This window comes from Schistocerca serialis, chromosome 12 (genome assembly GCF_023864345.2).
Source record: "Schistocerca serialis cubense isolate TAMUIC-IGC-003099 chromosome 12, iqSchSeri2.2, whole genome shotgun sequence".
Lineage (NCBI taxonomy): Eukaryota > Metazoa > Arthropoda > Insecta > Orthoptera > Acrididae > Schistocerca > Schistocerca serialis.
Genome location: NC_064649.1, coordinates 16544375 through 16566411, shown reverse-complemented (window position 1 = coordinate 16566411; position 22037 = coordinate 16544375). Strand labels below are relative to the sequence as shown.

Sequence of the window (22037 nt, the reverse complement as noted above, 5' to 3'; positions counted from 1 at the left end):
ATCAGACTTGAGTCTGTGTCGCCTGGCCACAAAGAGCCTGTTATAACAAGGGTGGTGACACAATTAATTTCTGTAAAAACTATTTGTGGGGCAAAAAGAGACAGCTGGTTGTGAATATCTTTATTTAGGTAGCTAAATGAAGCGGTGGAATGTCACACTTGGCATTCTCTTTTTGTCTCATATGCTTGTGTGTGTTTCCACCGCACATTGTTTTAAATTGCATGTGAGGATTTTTGGTAAGGACAATTTTCTATGTTTCTAGTTCACATACCCTACAATTTGCCGCAACCCTGTGTGCAGCAACCGCCGTCGTTTCATGTTGGATGTGGATAAGTCAACATTTGTTGACTTTCAGAAAGTTAGAATTCAGGAAACACAGGCGGAACTGCCTCGTGGTTGTATACCTAGAAGGTAAGTCGAAGAGATTTAAGAGTTCAGGGTTGGTGAAATGGTATCTTGAGGGATCAGTTAAGCTGTTGTGAAATGCAGAGATGGCAAGATTTCATTCTAATTATCAACCTCTAATATCATTAGGAAATTCGTGTTGGCATGTTGATTATCAACTTTATATAGTATTATTATTGCACACTTCTGTGGAGTTCTTTCGTCATCTTTGATGCAATGCCCCAGAGGATTTTGCCTTAGGGTAGAATTGAGTGAACATGTGCTATTAAGTCAAGAAAGTGAGATTGATTTCTGGGTGTAAAGCAGCCAAAAGTGAGGCTTTTCACAAACTTATCCACACATTAGTGCCACCTCAGTCTGTTATGTCTGCATGTCTGGGAACTTCACATATGGGGCCTCAACCAGTATATGACCATTGATTTCTTTCCTTTTTATTTTTACTTTTTTATTATTTTTATTTATTTATCCATCCTTAGACAATGTACATCGTATGGATGTCAACAGTGAAAGTACAAATTATGGTATGAAGTCTAAATATTTTTTTAACAAGTGCCGTTCTGCGTTGTTTAATAAGCATAGGTACTTTGATGTAGAACTAACATAGATAAATACAAAGCCCTGCGTACATATTACATTATATTGTTCAAAGAAATGTACTAGGAGTGTTGACATGGAACTAGCAGACATAAATACGTAATACACGAATGGGGGGGGGGAGTCAGGTATATCTTATGCTATGTGTTCCCAACAATTCTTTGGTTTTCATTTAAGATATTCGTCGAAAGTGTAGAAACAATGCTCTTGCAAAAATAGTTTTACAGTTTAAAAAAAAATACGTACTGCTAATTTCTTTTATATTCTATGGTAGCTTATTATATAGATCAGATAATAGAGACTGTTCTGAGCTTTTAGCTTATTCTTTCTATCTAAATAGAGGCAATAACCCAACCTTGTGTTATGATCTTGCATAATGTTAGTCAAGCTATTATTTTCAAGATTTTTTCACATATACATTATGGTCTGAAAAATAAACTCACAAAGAACATTCAGAATGCTCAGGTTTTTAAATAATTCTTTGCAATGAGCCCATTTATTGCATTTTGTCATTATTGTTATAGCTCTCTTTTGTAATCTGAAAACTGTTTGCAGATTCTGGGTACTATTTCCCCAAAAGATTATTCCTTATCTAAAGATGGCATACACATAACCAAAGTAAGCTGACCTTACACAGATGTCACTGCATACTGATGAAAGAACTCTAAGCATGTAGCATGCTGTGGAGACTCTCTTTGAGATAATCATGATACGTTCATTCCACTTTAGTTGGCTATCAATGTACAGTTCGAGGAATTTAGTGTTAGTTACATATGTTATTGGAGTGTTATATAGTTCTAAATTTATGAAGTTGTACTTCTTGTTTATTCTAAAGTACATGCTGTTTGTTTTATTAATGTTGAGAGACTGTTCTCTGTAGACCACCTTGCTGGAAAAGTATCCATGGTCGACATTCTTACAACTGTGGGGCAATGAACTGTTGCAAAGCATCTAACTAAATGTTAGCAGTAATGGATTTTCCTGCAAAGGAGAGTGGTCCAAAACGCTTGTTATGCATGAGGTTGCACCTAACATTCACTTTTTCGCTGTCTTGCTGTAACTGTACAGTAGCATGTGGAGACTCTGAACCCCATATACAGACATTATGCCTATTTACCATTCCACTGATGTGAAAGGTGGATTCATTGGTAAAGCATATGCAATTTAAGTAATCATTAGCACCATCAATCCTGTTGGGAATCTCAGTTGCAAATGCAGCATGTGTCAGTAAATCATTCGGTTGCAAGGCCTGCACGATTTGCACTTTGTAGGCATGCAACCTTAGAGTTTCATGAAGAATCTTCACCACACTTGCTTGTGGTATTTAAAGTTCACGTGATGCTTGACGAGTTGATTTAGACAGGCTCTGTTTAAACGATTGCTGAACACGATCAACAGTTGCATCTCTCACATGAGACCCGCCACTTCGAGGATGATCATTAACGCTGCCTGTTTCGTTAAACTTTGCATACCATTGCTTTATTGATTTAACGTCAGGAGGGCTGCATCCATAAGATGCCCGAAATTTACGCTGAGCACTGATGGGCGATTTCGTTTTGTGAAACCAAAGCATCCATTGCGCTTTCTCCTGCTTCATCGCCATTTTGCCAGCAACTAACGTGACCTAACAGACTGCGTCGGTGTTGTGTAGCACTAGCGCCATCTATTGGCCGCAACAACTGGTAACACTAACCTATGTAATGGCATCAGATGTAATTATTAAGTGAAATGGTTATTCTGTTATACATTTTTATAATCAGGGCAGGACTTTGTGCTCACCCTGTACTTCCTGACACTTACAACTGTATTGACGTTAACAAATTTCTCTCTTCCAAAAACAAATTTCTCTCTTTCAGAAATTCTTTTCTTGCCATTGCCAGTCTACATTTTATATTCTTTCGATTCAGTCATCAATTGCTTTGCTGCCCAAATAGCAGAACTCGTGTACTACTTGAAGTATCTCATTTCCTAATCTAATTCCCTCAGCATCACCAGGTTTTAATTAGACTACATTCCATTATCCATGTTTTGCTTTTGTTCATGTTAATCTTATACTCTGCTTTCAAGAGACTGTCCATTCCGTTCAACTGGTCTTCCAAGTGCTTAGCGATCTCTGACAGAATGACGTAAAAGTTTATATTTCTTCTCCCTGTACTTTTAATTCCTTCTTCAAATTTTTCTTTTGTTTCTTTTGCTGCTTGCTCAGTGTACAGATTGAATAACATGGGTGATAGGCTATGATCCTGTCTCACTCCCTCTGAACCACTGTTTTCCTTTTATGTCCCTTGGCTCTTATAACTGCCGTCTGATTTCTGTACAAGTTGTAAATAGCCTTTCACTCCCTGTGTGTTAGCCCTGCGGCCTTCATAATTTCTGGGAGAGTATTCCAGTAAACATTGTCAAAAGCTTTCTCTAAGTCTACCAATGCTGCTAACTTTGGTTTGCCTTTCCTCAATATACTTTCTAAGATAAGCCATAGGGCCAGTATTGCCTTGGTGTGTTCCTACGTTTCTCCGAAATCCAAACTGATCTTCACAAGGTGAGCTTCCATTCTTCTGTAAAGAATTTGTGGTAGTATTTTCAGCCGTGATTTATTAAACTGATACCTTGGTAATTTTCACACCTGTCAGCACCTGCTTTCTTGGCAATTGCAATTATTACATTCTTGTCGAAATCTGAGGGCACTTCACCTGTTCCACACATCTTGCACAGCAGATTGAATAATTTTGTCATGGCTGGCTCTCTCAAGACTTTCAGTAGTTCTGACAGAATGTTGTTTACTCCCGGGATCTTGTTTCAGTTTAGGTCTTTCAGTGCTCTGTCAAATTCTTCTCACAGTATCATATCATCTTCTTATTCCATTTCTGTAAAATTACCCTTAAGTGCATTTCCATTGTGTAGACCCTCTATATACTCCTTGCACGTTTCGGCTTTCCCTCCTTTGCTTAGGACTAGTTTTCCATCTGAGCTCTTGATATTCATACAGCTCTTTCTCTTTTCTCCAAAAGTCTCTTTGGTTTTCTTTAGGCAGTGTCTATCTTTCCTCCTCACTGTACGTCCGCACTAGTTCTGATTTTACCTCATGATCATGATGTCTATAACCACAACATTCCAGCTGCCCAGGGTAAAAGGATTTTCACCACAGAAAAGCCTTGTCAGGTTGTTGAATTTTTTTTTCAGCATGGGATATCTTGGTTTTTTGAAGGCAGCCCATGTAGCTGAGAGGTCAGGACAGCTAACTGCCATGGAGGGGGCCCAGGTTCGATTCCCGGCCAGATTGGAGATTTCATTCACAAAGGGACTGAGTGTTGTATTTTCCTCATCATTTCACGATCTTCAACACACCAGTTGCCGAAGTGGCATCAAATAAAGATTTAGCAGTAGGCGGCTGAACAACCCCAAATGGGATCTCCTGGCCAGTCTACATCTGCATAGATACTCCACAAGCCACTGTACGGTGCATGGCAGTGTGTACTCTGTAGAACTAATTGTCATTTCCCTTCCTGTTCCATTCGAAAATAGAGTGAGGGAAAAGTGACTGTATGCCTCCGTATGAGCCCTAATTTCTTGTATCTTATTTTAATGGTCTTTACGCGCAATATATTTTGGTGGCAGTAGAATTGTTAGGCAGTCAGCTTCAGATGCTGATTCCCTAAATTTTCACAATAGCGATTCCCGAGAAGAACATTGCCTTCCCTCCAGGGATTCCCATTTGAGTTCCCAGAGCATCACCATAACATGTATGTGTTGCTCCAATCTACCAGTAACAAATCTAGCAACTCTCATCTGAATTGCTTCGATGTCTCCCTGTAGTCTGACCTAGTATGGATCCCAAAGACTGGGGCAGTTCTCAAGAATAGGTCGCACCAGCATCCTTTATGTGGTCTTCTTCACGGGTGAACCATTCTCTCCTAAAATTCTCCCAATAAATCGAAGTCGACCATTAGCCTTCCCTGCCATAGTTCTCACATGCTCATTCCACCTCATATTACTTTCCAACATTATGCCCAGATATTTAAATGATTTGACTGAGTCAAGCAAGACACTAGTAATACTGTATCCAAGCGTCACAGGTTTGATATTCATATTCATCTTCGTTAACTTACATTTTTCCACATTTTAGGCCAGCTGCTATTCATCACATGAACTGGAAATTTTATCTAAGTTGTTTTGTATCTTCCTACAGTCACTGAACTTTGATACGTTACTGAACACCACGGCATCACCAGCAGGCAACACCATATTGCCGCCCATCCTCTCCGCCAAATCATTAATGTATATATAGAATAAGAGTGGTCCTATCACACTTCCCTGGGGGACTCCTGATGATACCCTTGTCTCTGATGAACACTTGCCATCCAGGACAACATACTGGGTTCTGTTATATAAGGAGTCTTCAAGCCATTCACATGTCTGCAACTTATTCCATATGCTCATACCTTCGTTAACAGCCTGCAATGGGGCACCGTGTCAAATGCTTTCCAGAAATCTAGAAATGTGGAATCTGCCTGGTGCCCTTCATCCGTAGTTCTCAGTATTTCATGTGAGAAAAGGGCAAGCTGAATTTCACATGTGTGATGCTTTCTAAAACAATGCTGATTTGTGGACATAAGCTTCTCAGTCTCAAGAAAGATAATTATGTTCGAACTGAGTTAGAAGTTAGTGATATTGGTCTGTAATTTTGCGGGTCTGTTCTTTTACCTGTCTCATATACTGGAGTCACCCTTGCTTTTTTCCAGTCACTTGGGACTTTGTGCTGGGTGAGAGATTCAAGGTAAATGCAAGCTAGGTAAGGGGCCAATGCCCGAGAGTGCTCTTTGTAAAATTGAACTGGGATCCATCCGAACCAGGTGATTTATGTGCTTTCAAATCTTTGAGATACTTTCCTGTGTCAGGTATGCTTATTACTATGTCATCCATACAGGAGTCTGTCTGGTTGTCAAATGATGGTATACTTATACAATTCTCCTATGTGAAAGATTTCTTGAAAGTGAAATTTAAAACTTGGGCTTTCGTTTTGCTATTTTCAACTGCCGCACCAGACAGGTCAACAAGGTTCTGAATGGAAGCTTTATACCTGCTTAGCGATTTTACGTATGACCAGAATTTTCTCAGGTTCTCTGGTAGATCCTTTACTAAGGTGTAATGGTGGTAGTCGTATGCTTCGTGCATAGATCTTTTCACAGATATATGAATCTCTGTTAACCTTAGCTTGTTTTCGTTTATGCATTCTCCTTTGAACTGATAGCACAATAACCTCTGCTTCCTCACCGTCTGCTGAATTTCTTTATGAAACCATTGTGGGTTTTTCCCATCCTTTATCCACGTACTAGGCAGACCATGATACCCAGTCTACTTAAACTTTGTCCATAATTCCTCTACTTCCATGTTACTGGAACTAAGTGATGCCAGTTCACTGCCTAAGTGAGATCTTAATAACTACTTACGTGCTCTAACTAACAGAAACAATATCCTAGCCTTCTTGACTGATTTATTAACTTCTGAAATCATAGTTGCTATAATGACATCATGATCGCAAATCGCCATTTCTGTATTGACATCGTCAATAAGGTCCATCATATTTGTAGCTACAAGATCTAAGATATTTCCATTCAATGTGGGCTGCTGAGCTAGTTGCTAAAGACAATTTACCGTAGACTCTCTCTGAATGACTAGAACTGTCACAGCAGAATCGGATAGCCGGTAGAAACATCCAACAATTAACTTAATTTCACCTATACCTGTTATTGTGTTCATATGACCTCACTGCCGCACTCAACTTCGATCTCAATAGAGGCAATATTTTTGTCAACTGCAATGAACACTAACCCCTCCTAAGGCCCGTAATCTGTCTTTCCAATATACGTTCCATGACTTCCTAAATATCTCAGAGCTTTCCACTTCGGGTTTCAGCGAGCTCTCGGTCCCAAGAATAATTTGAGTGCGAGAACTTTATTACAAGTACTTCGACGGTTTACTGATAAAATTGTGATAGTTGAAGTGTTTTTATTCTGAATGCCACGTGTCTTCCCTTGCTGTGAGTCAACTGGCGAGAGTTTATCAGAGCATCTCAAACCACAGCCTAGCCTAAAAAACCCTCATTTACTCTTCACAAGTACTCCGTTGCTGTAGTGCACACTTGATCTATGAAGGGGAGTCCTACAAATACCCACACAATAATGGAGGTCTAGAAATATGCAGCGAAGACCGTCACAGAGTCGACAAAGCCTTTGTTTGAGACCCTCCTCTCGGCTCCAAACCGAAGGACCCTGATCAACTCTGTGAACGATTCTGCAAATTGCGAGCTCCGCTCGCACCCCGCACGCGAGGGCAGCAGTATTCCCCCCCCTCTGCCAGCTGCCTGTACGAACTGAGTAATCCCAAAGCTAGCGAGTTTTCTTTCCTTTGTGTGTGGCTATTGACAATTCAATGTTTCGGTGAGAGCTCTCCTTTAATCCAAAAGTATTTACATTCTCCAAGAACCTACCTGCAACACAAACGTTAAGTATAGTTGTCTTTATGTAATGATGCACTTGACTTGATCATGACCATTAAAAAAAAAAACTCCTGGAATTTAATTTTGTATGTATTCTATGGTATAGGTGTTTTTTAATTAAGACACTGCTGGCCGTCCATGGAAGTGAGTCGCGTTGTCATCTCCCACCAGAACTCTCCTCATTCTCTCTGTGTTTATGAAACATGATACAAAGATGTATTTAAGTGAACAAATAGTAATAATTCTAATTCTTACAATTATGTAATTTTGTCAATTTTCTGTATTGCAATTAGAAAAGGGAAATATAGAAATTTAATTATAGCTGTGGGGTTTTTGGATGTGACAGGAACATACATATAATTGTTATTTATGATATTTCTACTTCAAAAGTAAAGCTATAATTATTTTGTCTGTATTTTGTGAATGAAATGGTAATTGAACTTACCAATACCTGTTGAAACGAGTTTCCATATATTAAACACATTACGTCATCCAGAAAATCATGTTCTGTGTTGCAGATAGTACGACAGTGTCTTTTGTATTTGGGAGTGCTGTAAAGTGATAGTGTGAGGCGTCTCTTAGGAATGAATGTAAAACAGGGATACCTGTACTAGCATGGTTTATTTTAATTATACAATCCAATCTCTGTCATCCTCTACAGTTTTTATCCCCTCCAGCTCAGTTTCATTACCATACAATGCTGTGCTCCAAATGTACATTTTCAGAAATTTCTTCCTCATATGAAGGCTATGTTTGATACCAGTAGACTTTTCTTGGCTGGGCATACCGTCCTTGTCTGTACCAGTCTGCTTTTCTTGTCATCTTTGCTTCATGTACGACATGTTACTTTGCTTTCAAGGTAGCAGAATTTCTTAACTTCCTCGTCATTGTAGTCCTCAATTGTGATATTAAGTTTGTCACTAATCTCTTTTCTGCTTCTTATTCTTTGGTTTACTTTCAGTTGATATTGTCTACTTATTAGATTGTTCCTTCCATTTATTACGTCCCAGTGGCAACTTACCGAGGTAGCATGCTTCAAAATCTTGCCTGTAATGTGATACTGTATTATACTTCCTCGTATATTCTCGAGTGACTCATCACATCATTTATTTAGCAAAACATGAAGTTTACTGCGTCATAGTAATGCTGCAACTGTGACTGATGACTTAGATTTCCTTCCCTGACACTTTCTATACAAAAATGGATTATTGTTGTTAATATTTATGATTGGAGTTATTCTCTGAGTTAGCTGTGATTCATACAATGTGTGCAAGATATCCTCACACAGAGTCCCACTCCACATAGCACTGACTTGCTAGCAGCATTGCACAACATGGTGTATGTGCTGAACAAAGTCTCCCTGACTGTGGGAATGCTCCCCCCAGCCTGTTAACTTGTACAATGGGATGTCCCCACTACCATGCACTTCACTGGTTTGCAGAGTATAGATGTAGTTTGTTAGTTGTGTAAGTATCTGCTTGACAAAGTATTGTAAATTTTGAGTCTCTGTAATAACTTAAGACATATGAAGTCAAAATTTAAGTTCAGAAATATTATTTTATGTGTCGTATCTACATCTTAATGTGTGTTGCCTGATAAACAGAGTTTTTGTGTATTACTTGGTTTCTTACCAAATTGAACCCGATGTGTCGAAGAGTGTTAGCCGTTACAGCAGAAGTACTGAGGTTAATATTTAGGATTTTTTGTGTTCTTACCTGGTTGTGAGGATTTTGTTTAATTGAAAAGTTTTGAAATAACATATTTCTTTATTTATTCACATAAACAGAACTGAAATCAACAGCACTTAATACTGAGTCTCTACTACTACAACTTCTACTAATGCCAGCAGTAGTACTTCTACCAATAAATAGTAATAATAATAATAATAATAATAAAAAGTTGACATGATACCAATTATACTATCAAAAGTTGACATTATACCAATTATACTATCAACTACAGGAGTCATACCACACAATATCCACCAGTACATCAATGCAATACAGCTACATCCAAACTTATATATACAACTACAGAAATCCGTAATTATTGATACATGTTCAATCACCCGAAAGTTCCTAAATGCAATATAACATATACCGTACAGTTAAAAGGAAGTCACGCTTGATCAAGGTCCGCGTCACTTTCCATTTTTGACCAGACATAACGTCTGAGAAAAGAAAGAAATAATAATAATACCGAGTGGTTGCAGCTGCAATCTCTGATATAACTTGCTGACAATGTAAGCAGTCTTGGGTATTATCAGAAATGCTATTTTAAGCAACTTAAAGTTAATGATAATCTCTAAAAAATCATTTATGCTTGACAGCACACTCAGCAGGAAACATACACAGCCGGCCGCGGTGGCCGAGTGGTTCTAGACGCTTCAGTCCGGAACCGCACGACTGCTACGGTCGCAGGTTCGAATCCTGCCTCGGGCATGGACGTGTGCGATGTCCTTAAGTTAGTTAGGTTTAAGTAGTTCTAAGTTCTAGGGGACTGATGACCTCAGATGTTAAGTCCCATAGTGCTCAGAGCCAATTTTTTTGAAACATACACACATTTTTATTATTTATTTATTTATTTATTTATTGTTCCGTGGAACCACATTTAGGAGAAGTCTCCATGGTCATGGAACGAGTCAATACATGAAATTATAACACGATTGTAGAAACAGATAAAATGAAATATAAGAAACATATTCAGGCGACAAGTCATTAGTTTAAATAAAGAAAATCAAGAATGTAACACTGGAATTTGCTTAATTTTTTAGCTCTTCCAGGAGCTCCTCGACAGAATAGAAGGAGTGAGCCATGAGGAAACTCTTCAGTTTAGACTTAAAAGTGTTTGTGCTACTGCTAAGATTTTTGAGTTCTTGTGGTAGCTTATTGAAAATGGATGCAGCAGAATACTGCACTCCTTTCTGCACAAGAGTCAAGGAAGTGCATTCCACATGCAGATTTGATTTCTGCCTAGTATTAACTGAGTGAAAGCTGCTAACTCTTGGGAATAAGCTAATATTGCTAACAACAAACGACATTAAAGAAAATACATACTGTGAGGGCAAAGTCAAAATTCCCAGACTATTGAATAGGGGTCGACAAGAGGTTTTCGAACTTACACCATACATAGCTCGAACAGCCCGTTTTTGAGCCAAAAATACCCTTTTTGAATCAGAAGAATTACCCCAAAAAATAATACCATATGACGTAAGCGTATGAAAATATGCAAAGTATACTACTTTTCGTGTTGAAATGTCACTTATTTCAGATACTGTTATAATGGTAAGTAAAGCGGCATTTAGTTTCTGAACAAGATCCTGAACATGGGCTGTCCACAACAGCTTACTATCTATCCATACGCCTAGAAACTTGAACTGTTCCGTCTCGCTTATAACATGCCCATTCTGTCTGATTAAAATGTCAGTTCTTGTTGAATTGTGGGTTAGAAACTGTAAAAACTGAGTCTTACTGTGATTTAGCATCAAATTATTTTCCACAAGCCACAAACTCATTTCAAGAACTACATTATTTGGTACTGTTTCAATATTACATACAAGATCCTTCACTACCAAGATGGTGTCATCAGCAAACAGAAATATTTTTGAATCACCTGTAATACTAGAAGGCATATCATTTACATAAATAAGAAACAGCACCGACCCCAGCACCGACCCTTGGGGAACGCCCCATTTAACAGTGCCCCATTGGGACTGAACATCATTACCACTCTCAATATTGCGGAGGATTACCTTCTGCTTTCTGTTCTTAAAGTAGGAGGCGAACCAATTGTAAGCTACTCCCCTTACTCCATAATATTCCAACTTCTGCAGTAATATTTTGTGGTCAACACAGTCAAAAGCCTTCGTTAAATCAAAGAAAACACCTAACGTTCGCAACCTTTTATTTAATCTGTCCAAAACCTCACAGAGAAAAGAGACAATAGCATTTTCATTTGTTAAGCCATTTCTAAAACCAAACTGTACATTTGACAGCAAATTATGTGAATTTAAATGCTGCAGTAACCTTGTATATACAACCCTCTCGATAACTTTAGCAAACACCGATGGCGTAGAAGTAGGTCATAATTGTCAACATTATCCCTGTCTCCCTTTTTATAAAGTGGCATCAATACCGAGTACTTTAATCGGTCAGGTAACCGACCACTCCTAAAGGAAAAGTTACAGATATGGCTAAGTACTGAGCTAACATACGTGGAACAATACTTCAGTATTCTGCTAGATACCCCGTCATATCCATGAGAGTTCTTGGTCTTTAGTGATTTAATTATTAACTCAATCTCCCTCTTGTCAGTATCATGGAGGAGCATTTCAGGTAACAGTCTCGGAACACTTTTTTCTAAGAGCGCTATATGATTCCCTGTTGGGACTAGGTTTCTATTTAGTTCACCTGCTATATTCAGAAAGTGATTATTAAGTACTGTACATATATGCGACTTAACAGTAACACGGACATCCCCACTACGCACTGATTCTATATTCTCGACCTGTCTCTGCAGACCAGCCACTTCCTTTACGACTGACCATATGGTTTTAATTTTATCCTGAGACTTAGCTATTCTATCTGCATACCACATACTTTTTGCCTTCCTAATAACTTTTTTAAGCGCCTTACAATACTGTTTGTAATGGGCTGCTGCATTTAGATTTTGACTGTTTCTAACGTTTTGATATAATTGCCACTTTGTTATACAAGATATTCTTATCCCTTTAGTCAGCCACCCAGGCTGCCTGTTTGTGCTAGTACCCTGTTTTGAACGTTCTAACGGAAAGCAACTTTCAAAGAGCACGAGAAAAGTCTTGAGGAAAGCATTATATTTATCGTCTACTGTAGCAGCACTATAAACATCTTGCCACTATTGTTCCTTGATAAGGTTTACAAAAGTCTGTACAGCATCTGGATCAGCTTTCCTAAAAAGTTGGTAACTATATTTAACATGTGTTGCAGCACAAAAATCTTTTAGACTTAAAATTTGTGCATCATGATCTGAAAGGCCATTCACCTTTTTGCTAACAGAATGCCCTTCTAATAATGACGAATGAACAAAAATATTGTCTATGGTTGTTCTACTGTTCCCTTGCACTCTCGTTGGAAAGAATACGGTTTGCATAAGATTATATGAATTAAGGAGGTCTACCAGCATCCTTTTCCTTGCACATTCACTTATACAATTAATATTGAAGTCACCACATATAACTAACTTTTTGAATTTCCTATAAAGTGAACCAAGAACCTCCTCTAGCTTTAGCAAAAATGTTGTGAAATTGGAGTCTGGGGATCTATAAATAACAACAGTAAGAAGTTTAGCTCCACTAAATTTAACCACACCTGCACAGCATTCAAACACCTTTTCAGTGCAGTACTTTGAAACATCAATTGACTCAAATGGGATACCGTTTTTCACATACATGGCTACTCCCCCACACCGCAAAGAGCTCCTAGAAAAGCTGCCAGCCAACCTGTATCCTGGTAAAGGAAGCCTCTGAATTATCTCCTTATTTAAGAAGTGTTCAGATACACCAATAATTTCAGAGTCAACATCTATAAGCAGTTCACTAACTTTATCTCTAATTCCTTGTATATTTTGAAGAAATATACTAATTCCCTCATTAATCGGATACCCAAGCTTTGTAGAAAGTGGTTTCTTTGTTAGAGAGACTTCCCTTAAGCAGGAATACCTATCAGCTGACTTCAATCTAAAAAAGGTACAGCTCTAACACCCACAACTACCGGAATTTTCCCATGAGTGATCCCACCACCCCCACTATCTTTTGCACTTGGTCAACTTTCCCACTTCACTGACGTAAGTTGCAACATTCTGCCACTAGAGGACTCCAAATTGTAGCATGTGACATAGTGGTGTGCATTGTAACTGTCAGTTGTGAGAAATGGTTCAGAAAACTGAAAGCATGAATTCAAATAATTCATCCACACATGGGCAATGCCAGATCGCACACGAGCATTGCATCATCTGCAACAATTGGTGCCTTAGATTCACTGTCATCATCTCAACTTGGTCCCATCTGATTTTCATCTATTTCCAAAGCTTAAAGAACATCTTTGAGGACTTGACTTTGATAGTGATGAAGCAATGCAAGTAGAGGCGAAGTTGTGGCGCCGTCGATGAAGTCAATCATTCTACAGTGACGGTATCAATAAGCTGGTCTGTCATTGGGAGAAATGTGTTCAGCACCAGGGTGATTATGATGAGAAATAAATAAAACAATGAAAAATCCAGGATGGAATGTAACAGTAGAATGAAAAGGATAGTTTCTACTCACCACATAGCGGAGATGCTGAGTTGCAGATACGCACAACAAAAAGACTGTCGGAAATTTAGCTTTTGCCCAACAAGGCTATTGTCGGAACACACACACACACACACACACACACAAACACACACACACAGTCACAGTCACAATCTGGCTTCAGCTATCATAGACTGCTCATCTGTGCGTGAGTGAGTGTGGTCATGGGTTTATGTTGTCTGACAATAGCCTTGTTGACCGAAAGCTAACTTGCCGACAGTCTTTTTGTTGTGCCTGTCTGTGACTCAGCATCTCTGCTGTATGGTGAAGAGCAACTATCCTTTTCATTACATTGTTGAGAGATAAATATGTGGAAATGAAGAATAAAGATATAGAATGTTAATAATGTTTTCTTTAAAAAGCTGTAAGAATTTACACACACAAAATTGGAGGCATTACTTTTCAGTATTCCCTCATACATTATGAGTATTTTTAACAATTAATTTTACAGTATGTATATTTTCATTAGTACACCGCCATACGTTTTACATAGTAAGTAGTGCATTTTTACTTTATGAACAATAAGGCATGAACAAAATTCTGTTGAAGTATTTGCCATATTGTCTCAAATGTCACTAAACAAAAATTAGCGTAAGGTGAAAAATTTATATAACCATGTAATACGATCACTCTGTATGTGTTCTATACTACAGTAAGTTAATCTCCGTCTTTTACACAACACACATCACACATCACAGACTTCACTTTGAATCCTAGACAAGGAGCCATGGTTTACATGAAAATGAATTTTGTATCTTGTATTGCGATTGTATCACAGTTCAGGAAAAGTGATGTCTGTCAATGAAAAAACCAATAAGGGGTAAATGTACTTTTAATATTAAAACATAGGAATTAATACAGTATAAAATTCCGCTTTTACATTCCCGGAATTAACATTTTCTTTTCGTTACATCATTTTTTAACACTCCTGTCAAATTTCCTCGGTTAACAATGTTAATTCACACCTGATTTTGTGTTAACATATTTATAACTTTCCCACAATTTACCCTTTACGAAACACCGTTCGTGGAGAAAAAACTGACTTAATTGACATAAAATGACTCTGGCATGGCGTTGGCTTTCAGTTAGTGTTTACAAATATTATGCTGTTAAGTTTCTTGACACCAGTGTGCTCCTCTCAACAGCTTGAATCCAACAGATCTGAACTGGCAAAAATTGGAACAATTTGTGGTGGCTGATGGAAGTAACTTCCTTGTAGGTTCGCTCGAATAATGACCGATCACAACAGTTTTGAAAGTCTCCACTGTGTGTGTTCAACTTTTTGATCGTCATGACATATCAAGTACATAACTCAAGTGTTTCATTTGTTAACCACTTGAGCGCTAGTTGACAACCTTTGCGCTTTTTGAGTTGTTCAAATGCTTCCAGTTTGGATAATGAAACACTGCACAAGTTTTGTATTTTTTCATGCTTTGCAAAATGTTTTGAAAATTTATATAATATGTTTTTAATAACATATACCTAAGTATTTTTTGTGATGTTTCACACAGAAATAATGCGAGTGATGGTTTATGTGTGTGAGGATTTTTTTGCAGGGTGGAGGCGGCACAATATCTTATAACCTCAAAAATATGATTATGGTGCTTGAGTTGCAGACCAACACATATGCAAATATCTCACAAAATAGTTATGTGGATATCTGTGCTTGGCAACGAGAATAAATTCTTGAAAAGTGTTGTGCTAAGCATGAAAAATATGTAACAGATGCAGTGTGTCATTGTCAAATAATGAATAACACAACTGCAGGCTTTCAAAAAATATAGGGTATGATAAATGACATTAAGTCAAACGTTTCTGCTTCCCAGACAGTTACCGCTTCCAGTTACATCAGTGGCTAAAGATATTACAAGATTCGGATAACGTTTATTGGATAATAAACAAATCCCTGACAAGTATCTTCATGGCTATTATGTCCATATATTATAAAGAAACTACAAAAATGCAATGGGGGTCACAAACGTAATTTTACCACTAAAGAGTCATTCCCCACATTTTACATTTTCCCTGCTTTATACACCATTTTTTAAAATTCCCTTGAAAAGTTTAAATGCAGGGTTTCACTGTACATCAAAGACAACAAATGTTTGTAATGGGTTTTGACAAGTACATTTTGTGATCATAAAAATGTCCATCCACAGTGTAGAGGTGGTGCTGAGAGCCGAGATTGTGGACATGGTGCAGGCGGGCGATCAGTACGACTTCACGGGCACGCTGATAGTGGTGCCGGACGTGGGCGTGATGTCGGCGCCCGGGCAGCGTGCTGAGCTGGCCTCGAGGCACAAAGCGGGAGACCAGGCGGCGGCGCAGATGGCGGGAGAGGGCGTGCGCGGTCTGAGGGCTCTCGGCGTGCGAGAGCTCAACTACCGCATGGCCTTCCTCGCCTGCAGCGTCGCGCCCACCAATCCCAGGGTAAGCGTGCCGTGTTGTCTTTGCTGCCAAATTGAGTCTGCGGGTAACTGTGAATCAGTTACAGAAACATTGCATGGAACTGACAACTCGGGACGTGTTCTTACAGTGGTAGGTACATTGACAGACACTGTTCTTGTTGTCATCGTCATTGCCTTCGGCCTGTAGACTGGTTACTTACAGCTCTACACACAAGTCTATTCTGTGTGGTCTCCACCTCTGCATAATTACTGCAACCTACGTCAGTTTGAACCTGCTTAATGTAGTAGTCTTTGTCTCGCTGTACAGTTCTTACCATTCATACTACCCTCCATAATCGTGATTTGTCATATCAGTTAAAGCCCAAGTTTTGCCGTAATGCTGTTTTCTCCCCCATTCTGTTCAGTTCCTCCTAATTAAGTCTTTGAATTACCTATATAGTCCCAGCATTCTCATGCAGCATCGTATTTTAAATCAACTTTTACCACATAATTACAATTCATCGTGCATATGATCTGTTGAAGTAACCAACCTACCCCTAACCTTCTCACCTGCCCTATTTTTCGTGCATGTATCACTTGTGCACGAGGCTACACTCTGAACAGATACTTCCAGAAAAGACTTCCTAGTACTTAAATTTATATTTGATGTCCGCAAATTTATGTTTTTCAGAAACGGTTTTATTGCTATAGCAACTGGGCCTTTTATATCCTCTCTACTTCAGCCATTGCCAGTATTTTGGTACCCTACAACACAGATCATCAGTTATTGCCAACATCTCATTTCCTCATCTTAGTCATCCAGCATCGTCTGATGTGTATATGTATCACCTTCGTAGTCTCTGCTTTGTCCCAAGGGTGGCATCTTTGGGGCAGAAATTAGAACATGATGTGCCCCAAGGCTGTGTCGCAGTTCCTCTTTCTTCTCATTTTTGTAAATGGTCTAAGCCAAGATAGTAACATACTGCACAGGGAATCAGATGAGTCATTTGGAAAGGTGGAAAATTGATTCTGTCAAATAAGATTGAAATAAATGAAGGAAAAACTCATCGTATGAAATGTGGCTGTGGTAAAGGACATTCCTGGACCTTTTAGAATTTTTAAAATTGCTGGAATTTGTAATTATAACTAACTTGTGAAGAATTTGTAATTGTAACAAACTTGTGAAGTAGACACAATGAGTGTGTATGTGAGGAACTCTCACGTATGGTATACTTTCTGAGGCTGATGGAAAACGTAATTACAGACCAGTATCGGGTAACTACAGGGAGACATAATAATGGAATGTTTGAAATGAGTAGTGGCAGCCATGGGCAAATGGCAGCACTGTGGGTTCATGACACTTAGCGAGTAAACAGTCTGCTATTTCAGTAATCGTGGATCAGTGGAAAGGAAAACAGCGTGCATTAGCCATAAAAATGTTTTATAAAAACAATGATAGTTTGATAGCGTACAGAGGGAGTTTTGATGTTTATAATTCAGGACGTCATCATGCCGGTCCATCGAAACACGTGATAAAATGTTGGCTTAATAACTTTGAAGTGACTGAATCTGCCCGCAAGAAGAAACCAACAGGACGACCAAGAAGTGTGCGTTCACCAGCGAACATTGATCTTGTACATGAGTCTGTCTTACGGAGCCCACGGCATTCAATTCGTAAGCAAGCAGCAGTGGTTGGAATGTCCCGGGAGTGTGTTCACAGAATTCTTAATCTCCGTTTAAAATTTCATCTGTACAAACTACAAATGGTGCATCAATTGAAGAACAATAATTACTGGTTTCAATTAGGATTCTGTCAACAAATGATGACAAAAATTAACAATGACGATGAATTTCTAAAAAAGTTGTGGATGTCAGATGAGGCACATTTTCACCTCACAGGTTATGTGGATAAACAGAACTACCGTTACTGGGCAACACAAATCCTAATGACGTTCATTAGTGCGCTTTACACGCAGTAAAGTGATAGTATGGTGTAGTGTTTCACAACAGGATTATCGGAGGGTATTTTTTCCGCGAATGAACAGGGAAACACAATAACTGTCAATGCCGATCGTTACGTGGGGATGTTACGAAAATTCGTTACACCTGCACTGAACAACTTTCCAAACGTTGAAGAAGTCTGGTTCCAACAGGACGGAGCGACATCACACACTGCATGGCAGTCAATGGCACATGTGCGGGAATTGTTTGACAACTGTGTGATCTCACGATTCGGTAACATTCCCTGGCCCCCTAGATCACCAGATTTATCCATGTGTGTTTTTTTTTTCTTGTGGGGCTACCTCAAGAGCAATGTCACATGATTCAGCCAAGAACCCTGGACGAGTTAAAACAGAGAATTCGAGATGCAGTTCACAGTATCCCAGCTGAGATGTTGCAGTGGTCAACGAGGAATCTCAGCAGCAGGTTTCACGAATGTATTCATTTAGGACGACGCCATCTAAAGGATGTAACTTTTTGAAAAGTGATAAATGCTATCAATGTTTCGTAAATGGCAAAGTTGTGAGGTTTGAATTACTATGAATGCAATTTCTTTCCTTCATCACTTCTAGTTTTATTGGACTGTGGAAATGTTCCCGTTTTTCTGTGTCTTCCTGTATGTGCCGTGCTCTATTCCACAGCCGTATTGACTGTGAAATGCAGCTGTGGGGTCATTGATCAGGCTGCACGGGCATCCTATTTCTACAAAAGAAGGCAGTAAGAATTGTCACACTTAAATATTAAGCAAGAGCACTGCAGGCGATTATTTTGGGAATGGAAAATGTGTTGTAGGAATAACTTCCATCTGCACAGCTTGAAAAAGTTGGTGGCGGATGGGATGATCCAGGTGGCCTGAGTTGTGAAGCAACCATTGAAATCAACCGTGTTATGATCAGATGCATGTTGTGCCACAATATGGCTCTCGGCCACAGTTTGGCGTTGCTGTTCATTCTGGCAGACAGCTGGTTCATAGTCATACCAATATAAAAAGCAGTGAAATTGTTTGCAGCACAGTTGATATGGGACATGGTTGCTATCACAGGTGGAGTGGTGTCTGATTGCCTACAACCCGGACCATCTGGATCCTTAACTTCACCACAAGTTTTTCTGAGCTGTACAGTTGGCAGTTACCTTTACAACACATTTTCAGCTTTCAAAGTCATCCCGGCCTCTGCCTGTGGTAAGTTACTGTTCTCACACCCTTCACCCGACAGTTTCTGCCCGTCTATCCTATAACCTCCTCTCAGTTCAGGTTCCCTCACTGATATTGTGCACCGATCTCTGACAACACACCCACCTGTCTTTTTTCCCCTTCTCAGATACTCTTCTTCTTACAGTGACATCCTCGTTGAGTGTTGCCCGAGTGTAATGTTCAGGTGTCAATTTATTTGAATCATCAATTTGCATGTAGTGAGCTAGTCGGAGTACAATAGCGAAATGTGGTTTCAGTTTGGGGGTGCAGAACTGCACATGGAGGAGATGACTGCCGAGATAATGAAGCAGCAGATGACGGATGCCGAGTGGAACAAGGTGTACGAGATGAGCCGAGACCGAAACCTCTACCAGAACCTCGTTTCCAGCCTCTTCCCCACGATACATGGCAACGACGAAGTCAAAAGAGGTGAGTAGCGGTGCAGTGAGAAACACTGCACGTAGTTGGTACTAGTTCCAGGGATCAGGAAAGAAAATCTCAGACAGCGCAGGTTTTCAGCAAAGGTCTTAGCATACGGAATGTGTTCTCAGATATGTGAGTGGCTCAAAGACTTCATCTGTACTTTGCAAACCACTGTGGGGTGCATGGCAGAGGGTATGTCCCACTGCACCAGTCACTAGGGTTCTTCTCATTCCATTCATGTGTGAAGTGTGGTAAAAATTATCAGTCAAATGCCTCTGTGTGTGCTGTAAGTAATCTAACCTTATCTTCACTGTCCCTGTTTGAGTGATACATAGGAGGTTGTACTATATTCCTAGATTCATAATTTATAGCCAGTTCTTGAAACTTTGTAAGTACACTTTCTCAGGATACTTCTCGTCTGTCTTAGTCTGCAAGTTCAGTTTCTTCGGCACATCTCTGACACAGTCCCACAGGCCAAACAAACCTGTAACCCTTTGTGCTGCCCTTCTCTGTACATGTTCAATGTCCCCTGATACTCTTGTTTGGTACAGGTCCCACACTTAAAAAATATTCTAGGATGGGTCGCGTGAGTAATTTGTTAACAATCTATTTTGTAGACTGATTGCCCTTCCCTAGTTTTCTACCAATAAATCAAAGTCTACCACCTGTCTTATCCACGACTGAACCTGTGTGACCATTCCACTTCATATCCCTACAAAAAGTTACACCCAGGAATTTATGTAAGTTGGTTGATTGGACCTGTGACCCATTGATATAGTCACAGGATGCTACGTTTTTTTGTCTTGTTTTGTGAAATGAAATGCATAATTCTACATTTCTGAACATTTAAAGCATGTTGCGTATCTCTGCACCACTTTGAAATCTTATCAAGATCTGACTGAATATGTATGCAGCTTCTTTCAGATAGTGCATCCTCAAAAAGTCTGGGGCTACTATTAATATAGTCCGCAACATCATTAATATGCAACACGAACAGTAAGGGCCCCGACATATTTCCCAGGAGCACGCCTGAAGTTACTTGTACATCTGTCAGTGACTCTCGAAAAAAATATGCTGCAGCCTCCCTACCAAAAATCTTCAGTCCAGTCACAAATTTTACTTGATACCTCATATGACTGTACTTTAGACAATATACAGGGTGTTACAAAAAGGTGCGGCCAAACTTTCAGGAAACATTCCTCACACACAAAGAAAGAAAATGTGTTATGTGGACATGTGTCCGGAAGTGCTTACTTTCCATGTTAGAGCTCATTTTATTACTTCTCTTCAAATCACATTAATCACGGAATGGAAACGCACAGCAACAGAACGTACCAGCGTGACTTCAAACACTTTGTTACAGCAAATGTTCAAAATGTCCTCCGTTAGCGAGGATACATGCATCCACCCTCCGTCGCATGGAATCCCTGATGCGCTGATGCAGCCCTGGAGAATGGCGTATTGTATCACAGCCGTCCACAATACGAGCAGGAAGAGTCTCTACATTTGGTACCGTGGTTGCGTAGACAAGAGCTTCCAAATGCCCCCATAAATGAAAGTCAAGAGGGTTGAGGTCAGGAGAGCGTGGAGGCCATGGAATTGGTCCGCCTCTACAAATCCATCGGTCACCGAATCTGTTGTTGAGAAGCGTACAAACACTTCTACTGAAATGTGCAGGAGCTCCATCGTGCATGAACCACATGTTGTGTCGCACTTGTAAAGGCACAGCACAGGTAGAGTATCCCGTACGAAATCATGATAACGTGCTCCATTGAGCGTAGATGGAAGAACATGGGGCCCAATCAAGACATCACCAACAATGCCTGCCCAAACGTTCACAGAAAATCTGTGTTGATGACGTGATGGCACAATTGCGTGCGTATTCTCGTCAGCCCACACATGTTGATTGGGAAAATGTACAATTTGATCACGTTGTAATGAAGCCTCATCCTTAAAGAGGACATTTGCACTGAAATGAGGATTGACACATTGTTGGATGAACCATTCACAGAAGTGTACCCGTGGAGGCCAAGCAGCTGCTGATAGTGCCTGCACACGCTGTACATGATGCGGAAACAACTGGTTCTCCTGTAGCACTCTCCATACAGTGACATGGTCAACGTTACCTTGTACAGCAGCAGCTTCTCTGACGCTGACATTAGGGTTATCGTCAACTGCACGAAGAATTGCCTCGTCCATTGCAGGTTTCCT

General features: G+C 39.7%; 1 protein-coding gene across 1 annotated transcript in view; it reads left to right on the top strand.

The window, feature by feature from the left end:
• The window catches only part of LOC126428252 (DNA replication licensing factor Mcm6), a 77391-nt gene that overhangs the window by 7518 nt on the left and 47836 nt on the right, over nt 1-22037 (top strand). Inside the window, exons 4-6 of the mRNA XM_050090166.1 lie at nt 263-411; nt 15983-16253; nt 19661-19832. Coding sequence (XP_049946123.1) covers nt 263-411; nt 15983-16253; nt 19661-19832 — 592 coding nt within the window. The remainder of the gene's footprint in view (nt 1-262; nt 412-15982; nt 16254-19660; nt 19833-22037) is intronic.